General features: G+C 37.9%; 1 protein-coding gene across 6 annotated transcripts in view; it reads right to left on the reverse strand.

Moving 5' to 3' along the window:
• The window catches only part of LOC110523047 (ubiquitin-protein ligase E3A), a 36,636-nt gene extending 32,084 nt beyond the window's left edge, over nt 1-4,552 (reverse strand). Inside the window, exons 1-2 of one of the 6 annotated variants that reach the window (XM_036978988.2) lie at nt 4,283-4,552; nt 3,392-3,435 (exon numbers count right to left, since the gene is read on the reverse strand). In XM_036978988.2, the coding sequence (XP_036834883.2) occupies nt 3,392-3,393 (2 nt within the window). In that variant the 5' untranslated portion in view covers nt 3,394-3,435; nt 4,283-4,552. Of the gene's footprint in view, nt 1-3,380; nt 3,436-3,565 lie in introns of all 6 variants that reach the window. The other 5 variants (XM_036978991.2, XM_036978992.2, XM_036978990.2 and 2 more) reach the window with 5 other exon arrangements.
• Nucleotides 4,553-11,622: the final 7,070 nt, after the last annotated feature.

Here is an 11,622-nt window from a genome sequence, read left to right on the forward strand (position 1 = left end):
ACAATGTCATATCAGAATGATAATATCTATCCTTACATATCAGAATGATAATATCTATCCTTACATATCATAATGATAATATCTATCCTTACATCACAATGTCATATCAGAATAATAATATCTATCCTTATATATCAGAATGATAATATCTATCCTTACATCACAATGACATATAAGAATGATAATATCTATCCTTAAATCACAATGTCATATCAGAATGATAATATCTATCCTTACATATCAGAATGATAATATCAATCCTTACATATCAGAATGATAATATCTATCCTTACATATCAGAATGATAATATCTATCCTTACATATCAGAATGATAATATATATCCTTACATATCAGAATGATAATATCTATCCTTACATATCAGAATGATAATATATATCCTTACATATCAGAATGATAATATCTATCCTTACATCACAATGACATATCAGAATGATAATATATATCCTTACATATCAGAATGATAATATCTATCCTTACATATCAGAATGATAATATATATCCTTACATATCAGAATGATAATATCTATCCTTACATATCAGAATGATAATATATATCCTTACATATCAGAATGATAATATCTATCCTTACATCACAATGACATATCAGAATGATAATATATATCCTTACATATCAGAATGATAATATCTATCCTTACATCACAATGACATATCAGAATGATAATATATATCCTTACATATCAGAATGATAATATCTATCCTTACATATCAGAATGATAATATCTATCCTTACATATCAGAATGATAATATCTATCCTTACATATCAGAATGATAATATCTATCCTTACATATCAGAATGATCATATATATCCTTACATATCAGAATGATAATATATATCCTTACATATCAGAATGATAATATCTATCCTTACATATCAGAATGATAATATCTATCCTTACATATCAGAATGATAATATCTATCCTTACATATCAGAATGATAATATCTATCCTTACATATCAGAATGATAATATCTATCCTTACATCACAATGACATATCAGAATGATAATATCTATCCTTACATATCAGAATGATAATATCTATCCTTACATCACAATGTCATATCAGAATGATAATATATATCCTTACATATCAGAATGATAATATCTATCCTTACATATCAGAATGATAATATCTATCCTTACATATCAGAATGATAATATATATCCTTACATATCAGAATGATAATATCTATCCTTACATCACAATGACATATCAGAATGATAATATCTATCCTTACATATCAGAATGATAATATCTATCCTTACATATCAGAATGATAATATCTATCCTTACATCACAATGACATATCAGAATGATAATATATATCCTTACATCACAATGTCATATCAGAATGATAATATATATCCTTACATATCAGAATGATAATATCTATCCTTACATATCAGGATGATAATATCTATCCTTACATATCAGAATGATAATATCTATCCTTACATCACAATGACATATCAGAATGATAATATCTATCCTTAAATATCAGAATGATAATATCTATCCTTACATATCAGAATGATAATATCTATCCTTACATCACAATGTCATATCAGAATGATAATATATATCCTTACATATCAGAATGATAATATATATCCTTACATATCAGAATGATAATATCTATCCTTACATATCAGAATGATAATATCTATCCTTACATCACAATGACATATCAGAATGATAATATATATCCTTACATCACAATGTCATATCAGAATGATAATATCTATCCTTACATATCAGAATGATAATATCTATCCTTACATATCAGAATGATAATATATATCCTTACATATCAGAATGATAATATCTATCCTTACATATCAGAATGATAATATCTATCCTTACATCACAATGACATATCAGAATGATAATATATATCCTTACATCACAATGTCATATCAGAATGATAATATATATCCTTACATATCAGAATGATAATATCTATCCTTACATATCAGAATGATAATATCTATCCTTACATCACAATGACATATCAGAATGATAATATCTATCCTTACATCACAATGTCATATCAGAATGATAATATATATCCTTACATATCAGAATGATAATATATATCCTTACATATCAGAATGATAATATCTATCCTTACATCACAATGACATATCAGAATGATAATATCTATCCTTACATATCAGAATGATAATATCTATCCTTACATATCAGAATGATAATATCTATCCTTACATCACAATGACATATCAGAATGATAATATATATCCTTACATCACAATGTCATATCAGAATGATAATATCTATCCTTACATATCAGAATGATAATATCTATCCTTACATATCAGAATGATAATATATATATCCTTACATATCAGAATGATAATATATATCCTTACATATCAGAATGATAATATATATCCTTAGATATCAGAATGATAACATCTATCCTTACATATCAGAATGATAATATCTATCCTTACATCACAATGTCATATCAGAATGATAATATATATCCTTACATATCAGATTGATAATATCTATCCTTACATATCAGAATGATGATATCTATCCTTACATATCAGAATGATAATATCTATCCTTACATATCAGAATGATAATATCTATCCTTACATATCAGAATGATAATATATATCCTTACATATCAGAATGATAATATCTATCCTTACATCACAATGTCATATCAGAATGATAATATCTATCCTTACATATCAGAATGATAATATATATCCTTACATATCAGAATGATAATATATATCCTTACATATCAGAATGATAATATCTATCCTTACATCACAATGACATATCAGAATGATAATATCTATCCTTACATATCAGAATGATAATATCTATCCTTACATATCAGAATGATAATATCTATCCTTACATATCAGGATGATAATATTTATCCTTACATATCAGAATGCTAATATATATCCTTACGTATCAGAATGATAATATCTATCCTTACATCACAATGACATATCAGAATGATAATATCTATCCTTACATATCAGGATGATAATATCTATCCTTACATATCAGAATGATAATATCTATCCTTACATATCAGAATGGTAATATCTATCCTTACATATCAGAATGATAATATATATCCTTACATATCAGAATGATAATATATATCCTTATATATCAGAATTATATTATCTATCCTTACACCACAGTGTCTTATCAGAATGATATTTCACAAGACATGTTCAGTCCAAATAGGAATTGCAGAACAATTGTTTTCAAAAAACTGTGTGCCAAATGAGGTGTCTCATGGGAATATGGGGCATTAGTAGTAGTAACATGCCTGTACCTGTCACTTACATTCGGCTTGGTTTAGTGTCCTCTGTGATGTAGGTAACTGTACTCTGAAACGGACGAGATGGGAGGAAGTTAGAGAACTAACCTTTGAGGATCATCTTTATATTAGGCTTTCTGTTTCGGGAATAATAAGTCATGAAAAAGACAAGAAATAAAACAGGTATACAGTTCAACTACCTCATATTCATTTGCTTCCTTCGACATAGTAAGTCTTGCTTCGTCATTCAGAATATGGTTCGTGCTGACATGGAAGATAATATTCTACAGCACCCGGATGTCAACAAACTCATTACAATTGTTGCAACATTATTTTATTTAGGTTGGGGTGTATTAATTACGGAAACCGTTTACCGTTTAAGAACCAAACGGAACGACACGGGGAGGGACCTACTGGGGAATTTGTCCAATGGAAACTCTCGTTTGCGTTTCCCATTTAGAGTAAACGGGTTCTGTTGCCAAAATGCTTTGCAACGGTATCGGCGTAATGATTACACCCCTGGTTACATGTCATGTTGCAACAGTATCGGCGTAATGATTACAATGTTGCGACATTGTTACATTGTTGACAAACACAAGCTAGTCGGACGTTAGTTCACATCAAACGGGCCCCTGAACTGTCACCACAGCAGCAGCGAGTTGAGAAGACGCTAGATGATTCTAGTTCAATCGAAGTGAAACCCATATTATGTCAAACTGGACATGTCAACAACTGGAGGGTGGATACTGAGTTTTAAAAAAAGAAGAAAAAGGTCAAATCACTGCAAACGTGTATGAATATTTTGGAGATGTTTTTCACGCTGTTTACGGAATCACCTCGGACAGTAAATGGCAGTCCAATCCCGGTATCCCCGGTGTTAGCTAGCTAGCGTTAGATAGAGAATGTATACTACCGACCTGTGAGCGGTAGCCGAGTCATTCAGGGGCGGACTTTCTGTCTGTGGCCAAATCAGCTTTCCTTCGACAGTCTTGCTCTCACGTGTCCTTCCTAGAACACTATATTCGGCCCTTACTATATACTATTCCAATGGATGTCCTGCGTGCCAAATAATACGATACAAGATTGGCTTTTAGGCCTGCTAAACTCCCAGGTCACAAAATATACTCGACCATTTTGTGTCAACACGGAGATGTATCCCGGCATGCAGCGCATGGTCATCCCCAAACAGAACATTTGGAATTAGAATACTAGAAGGGTCCTGAACCTTGTTATGACAGGATGTAAACCATTTTGGTCAGGGAGTTGGTCAAACATTAATTTGCCAGTGCTGTGATAAAATATTTGTGATAACAATGAATTTGACCTTTGTGTTTGTTAGCTAGCCAAACAATTTTAGAAGAATGATTCCATTCATGTTTTTAATTAACTGCCAAGACTGTTCAATTAATGCAATCAATAGATGAGGTAAAATGGTCAATGGACAGTAGACGACTTCATAGTTAGGTGGGACTTGCAACGCACTATTCTCCTTATTGTTCTGCATGCTACTGCTCTTACACTGTGTAAACTAGAAATGCCATTCAACATTTCAAAGCGTGCAGACTCATCTGGAATAGTGTGCTAGCAGTACAACTTTTTTTTTCATATGATTTATACTTTTTAAACTATACATTTGTTTGTCTCTATTTTTGTCTTCAGTCACTTTAATGGGATTTTTGTTGTTGTTGCGACATTCTAAATCTCCCCGTTGTGACATCATCACTTCCAACATCCGTTCACCGTAACAAATCACTTTCGACCAGTTTGCCAAACACTTACACAACAAATTAGAGGGTATGACATCTCCGTCTACTTCTCTGCATTTCGGAACAGAAATATATTGTACAGATCTAATGATACTGCTGTTTTTGTCATTTTTGACTACTTTCCCAGCACTTTAGTTTGCGGTCGTTAATTTACTCTGGCTATCTTTTCCGATTTCAGAGCATTCTGGTCTGAGTTTTCCAGAGAGCAGAATAACTGATGAATTTACAAACGTTTAACACCTGTTGAATATGACCAGTAAACGTTGGCAAAAATACGGAATTAAATTGTTGCCAGCAGCACAGGCCTATGCTCTGGGCTCCCGGGTAGCGCAGCGGTCGAAGGCACTGCATCGCATTGCTAGAGGTGTCACTACAGACCCTGGTTCGATTCCAGGCTAAATCCCAACCGGCCGTGATTGGGAGTCCCGTTGTGTTGCGCACACTTGGCCCAGTGTTGTCCAGGCTGTCCAGGCTGTTAGGCTGTCATTATAAATAAGATTTTATTATTTATTTTAAAAATGTATTCATATATTTGTTTTTCTTCATTAAAAAAAAACAAAATATATATATATATATATATATATATATATATATATATATTTATTTTTTTAGGGGGTGGATCAGCTTTGATATTAAGGATAGATTGTTGCTTCCATCAATGTAATTGTCTGTGCCATTTCCAATCCCCCATTTATTTTTGGGGTAAATATATCTATATATATATACATACACAAATTCAAACATTTCACTGAGTTACAGTTCATATAAGGAAATCAGTCAATTGAAATACTGTATATACATACATTCACATACCCATATATATACACACATACTTTCTTTTCTTGAATATATCTTTATTATTTCCCAAACCCTACCACCCCTCCCCCAATTGGAGTAAACTAATAAACAACAACACTCAGGCTTCTACGTCCAGCTTATACATACTATACACGTTTTACAGACAATCTATTTCACAGTACTTATATTTTGTTTGTTTTTAGTCCTTCCTCTATTTCTGATGTCCATCCAGTTTGATTTCTATTTGCCATATATTTGTAACTGTGCTATTTCACAAAGGTTCTGAACCAATATACATTTCACAGACCCGTATGTTTTACATTGGTTATCTTGTTATTAGTCCCAACCTTCAGCTTCATTCAACCCCTCCCATCTATCTCTCAACACCATCCATTTTGGATTTCTATTGGCCATATATTTTTCAACTGTGCTGCTTCACAAAAGTACTGAACCTTTCTATTCTCATAATTTCTAATTTCTACAGATTGTAAATTAAAGATAAACATTTTTGCTAAAATAATTAGTATCTTATTGTAAATAAGAATGTGTTCTTAATTAACTGACTTGCCTAGTTAAATAAAGGTTAAATAAAAATTAACAAAATAAATAAAAAACATTTAGATGGCTCCAGTTGTCATTGAAATAGATTTCACTTTGTACATTTTCTAAATCTCATTCCAACCCAGAGATTCATATAGGGAATCATATCCCACAGTAATTTGACTTTTACATCAGTAAACTCAGTCCCTACACTCATCCACAATGGACAGGAATCATGGTCTGTGATAGTAACTTGGACAGGAACCATGGTCTGTGACAGTAACTTGGACAGGAACCATGGTCTGTGACAGTAACTTGGACAGGAACCATGGTCTGTGACAGTAACTTGGACAGGAACCATGGTCTGTGACAGTAACTTGGACAGGAACCATGGTCTGTGACAGTAACTTGGACAGGAACCATGGTCAGTGACAGTAACTTGGACAGGAACCATGGTCTGTGACAGTAACTTGGACAGGAACCATGGTCTGTGACAGTAACTTGGACAGGAACCATGGTCTGTGTCAGTAACTTGGACAGGAACCATGGTCTGTGACAGTAACTTGGACAGGAACCATGGTCTGTGACAGTAACTTGGACAGGAACCATGGTATGTGACAGTAATTTGGACAGGAACCATGGTCTGTGACAGTAACTTGGACAGGAACCATGGTCTGTGACAGTAACTTGGACAGGAACCATGGTCTGTGACAGTAACTTGGACAGGAACCATGGTCTGTGACAGTAACTTGGACAGGAACCATGGTATGTGACAGTAACTTGGACAGGAACCTTGGTCTGTGACAGTAACTTGGACAGGAACCATGTTATGTGACAGTAACTTGGACAGGAACCATGGTCTGTGACAGTAACTTGGACAGGAACCATGGTCTGTGACAGTTACTTGGACAGGAACCATGGTATGTGACAGTAACTTGGCCAGGAACCATGGTCTGTGACAGTAACTTGGACAGGAACCATGGTCTGTGACAGTAACTTGGACAGGAACCATGGTCTGTGACAGTAACTTGGACAGGAACCATGGTATGTGACAGTAACTTGGACAGGAACCATGGTCTGTGACAGTAACTTGGACAGGAACCATGGTATGTGACAGTAACTTGGATAGGAACCATGGTCTGTGACAGTAACTTGGACAGGAACCATGGTCTGTGACAGTAACTTGGACAGGAACCATGGTCTGTGACAGTAACTTGGAAAGCAACCATGGTCTGTGACAGTAACTTGGACAGGAACCATGGTCTGTGACAGTAACTTGGACAGGAACCATGGTCTGTGACAGTAACTTGGACAGGAACCATGGTCTGTGACAGTAACTTGGACCGGAACCATGGTCTGTGACAGTAACTTGGACAGGAACCATGGTCTGTGACAGTAACTTGGACAGGAACCATGGTCGGTGACAGTAACTTGGACAGGAACCATGGTCTGTGACAGTAACTTGGACAGGAACCATGGTCTGTGACAGTAACTTGGACAGGAACCATGGTCTGTGACAGTAACTTGGACAGGAACCATGGTCTGTGACAGTAACTTGGACAGGAACCATGGTCTGTGACAGTAACTTGGACAGGAACCATGGTCTGTGACAGTAACTTGGACAGGAACCATGGTCTGTGACAGTAACTTGGACAGGAACCATGGTCTGTGACAGTAACTTGGACAGGAACCATGGTCTGTGACAGTAACTTGGACAGGAACCATGGTCTGTGACAGTAACTTGGACAGGAACCATGGTCTGTGATATTAACTTGGATAGGAACCATGGTCTGTGACAGTAACTTGGACAGGAACCATGGTCTGTGATAGTAACTTGGATAGGAACCATGGTCTGTGACGGTAACTTGGACAGGAACCATGGTCTGTGACAGTAACTTGGACAGGAACCATGGTCTGTGACAGTAACTTGGACAGGAACCATGGTCTGTGACAGTTACTTGGACAGGAACCATGGTCTGTGACAGTAACTTGGACAGGAACCATGGTCTGTGACAGTAACTTGGACAGGAACCATGGTCTGTGACAGTAACTTGGACAGGAACCATGGTCTGTGACAGTTACTTGGACAGGAACCATGGTCTGTGACAGTAACTTGGACAGGAATCATGGTCTGTGACAGTAACTTGGACAGGAACCATGGTCTGTGACAGTAACTTGGACAGGAACCATGGTCTCTGACAGTAACTTAGACAGGAACCATGGTCTGTGACAGTAACTTGGACAGGAACCATGGTCTGTGACAGTAACTTGGACAGGAACCATGGTCTGTGACAGTAACTTGGACAGGAACCATGGTCTGTGACAGTAACTTGGACAGGAACCATGGTCTGTGACAGTTACTTGGACAGGAACCATGGTCTGTGACAGTAACTTGGACAGGAACCATGGTCTGTGACAGTAACTTGGACAGGAACCATGGTCTGTGACAGTAACTTGGACAGGAACCATGGTCTGTGACAGTTACTTGGACAGGAACCATGGTCTGTGACCGTAACTTGGACAGGAATCATGGTCTGTGACAGTAACTTGGACAGGAACCATGGTCTGTGACAGTAACTTGGACAGGAACCATGGTCTCTGACAGTAACTTGGACAGGAACCATGGTCTGTGACAGTAACTTGGACAGGAACCATGGTCTGTGACAGTAACTTGGACAGGAACCATGGTCTGTGACAGTAACTTGGACAGGAACCATGGTCTGTGACAGTAACTTGGACAGGAACCATGGTCTGTGACAGTAACTTGGACAGGAACCATGGTCTGTGACAGTAACTTGGACAGGAACCATGGTCTGTGACAGTAACTTGGACAGGAACCATGGTATGTGACAGTAACTTGGACAGGAACTATGGTATGTGACAGTAACTTGGACAGGAACCATGGTCTGTGACAGTAACTTGGACAGGAACCATGGTCTGTGACAGTAACTTGGACAGGAACCATGGTCTGTGACAGTAACTTGGACAGGAACCATGGTCTGTGACAGTAACTTGGACAGGAACCATGGTCTGTGACAGTAACTTGGACAGGAACCATGGTCTGTGACAGTAACTTGGACAGCAACCATGGTCTGTGACAGTAACTTGGACAGGAACCATGGTCTGTGACAGTAACTTGGACAGGAACCATAGTCTGTGACAGTAACTTGGACAGGAACCATGGTCTGTGACAGTTACTTGGACAGGAACCATGGTCTGTGACAGTAACTTAGACAGGAACCATGGTCTGTGACAGTAACTTGGACAGGAACCATGGTCTGTGACAGTAACTTGGACAGGAACCATGGTCTGTGACAGTAACTTGGACAGGAACCATGGTCTGTGACAGTAACTTGGACCGGAACCATGGTGTGTGACAGTAACTTGGACAGGAACCATGGTCTGTGACAGTAACTTGGACAGGAACCATGGTCGGTGACAGTAACTTAGACAGGAACCATGGTCTGTGACAGTAACTTGGACAGGAACCATGGTCTGTGACAGTAACTTGGACAGGAACCATGGTCTGTGACAGTAACTTGGATAGGAACCATGGTCTGTGACAGTAACTTGGACAGGAACCATGGTCTGTGACAGTAACTTGGACAGGAACCATGGTCTGTGACAGTAACTTGGACAGGAACCATGATCTGTGATAGTAACTTAGATAGGAACCATGGTCTGTGACAGTAACTTGGACAGGAACCATGGTATGTGTCAGTAACTTGGACAGGAACCATGGTCTGTGACAGTAACTTGGACCGGAACCATGGTCTGTGACAGTAACTTAGACAGGAACCATGGTCTGTGACAGTTACTTGGACAGGAACCATGGTCTGTGACAGTAACTTGGACAGGAACCATGGTCTGTGACAGTAACTTGGACAGGAACCATGGTCTGTGACAGTAACTTAGACAGGAACCATGGTCTGTGACAGTAACTTAGACAGGAACCATGGTCTGTGACAGTAACTTGGACAGGAACCATGATCTGTGATAGTAACTTAGATAGGAATCATGGTCTGTGACAGTAACTTGGACAGGAACCATAGTCTGTGACAGTAACTTGGACAGGAACCATGGTCTGTGACAGTAACTTGGACAGGAACCATGGTCTGTGACAGTAACTTGGACAGGAACCATGGTCTGTGACAGTAACTTGGACAGGAACCATGGTCTGTGACAGTAACTTGGACAGGAACCATGGTCTGTGTCAGTAACTTGGACAGGAACCATGGTCTGTGACAGTAACTTGGACAGGAACCATGGTCTGTGACAGTAACTTGGACAGGAACCATGGTATGTGACAGTAATTTGGACAGGAACCATGGTCTGTGACAGTAACTTGGACAGGAACCATGGTCTGTGACAGTAACTTGGACAGGAACCATGGTCTGTGACAGTAACTTGGACAGGAACCATGGTCTGTGACAGTAACTTGGACAGGAACCATGGTACCAAACCTTGACCCAGAAAATATAAAAAACTATCGGCCTATATCGAATCTTCCATTCCTCTCAAAAATTTTAGAAAAGGCTGTTGCGCAACAACTCACTGCCTTCCTGAAGACAAACAATGTATACGAAATGCTTCAGTCTGGTTTTAGACCCCATCATAGCACTGAGACGGCACTTGTGAAGGTGGTAAATGTCATTTTAATGGCATCGGACCGAGGCTCTGCATCTGTCCTCGTGCTCCTAGACCTTAGTGCTGCTTTTGATACCATCGATCACCACATTCTTTTGGAGAGATTGGAAACCCAAATTGGTCTACACGGACAAGTTCTGGCCTGGTTTAGATCTTATCTGTCGGAAAGATATCAGTTTGTCTCTGTGAATGGTCTGTCCTCTGACAAATCAACTGTAAATTTCGGTGTTCCTCAAGGTTCCGTTTTAGGACCACTATTGTTTTCACTATATATTTTACCTCTTGGGGATGTTATTCGAAAACATAATGTTAACTTTCACTGCTATGCGGATGACACACAGCTGTACATTTCAATTAAACATGGTGAAGCCCCAAAATTGCCCTTGCTAGAAGAATGTGTTTCAGACATAAGGAAGTGGATGGCTGCAAACTTTCTACTTTTAAACTCGGACAAAACAGAGATGCTTGTTCTAGGTCCCAAGAAACAAAGAGATCTTCTGTTGAAT

The sequence above is a fragment of the Oncorhynchus mykiss genome, chromosome 5 (genome assembly GCF_057628025.1).
Source record: "Oncorhynchus mykiss isolate SJ-2025 chromosome 5, ASM5762802v1, whole genome shotgun sequence".
Classification (NCBI taxonomy): Eukaryota; Metazoa; Chordata; class Actinopteri; order Salmoniformes; family Salmonidae; genus Oncorhynchus; species Oncorhynchus mykiss.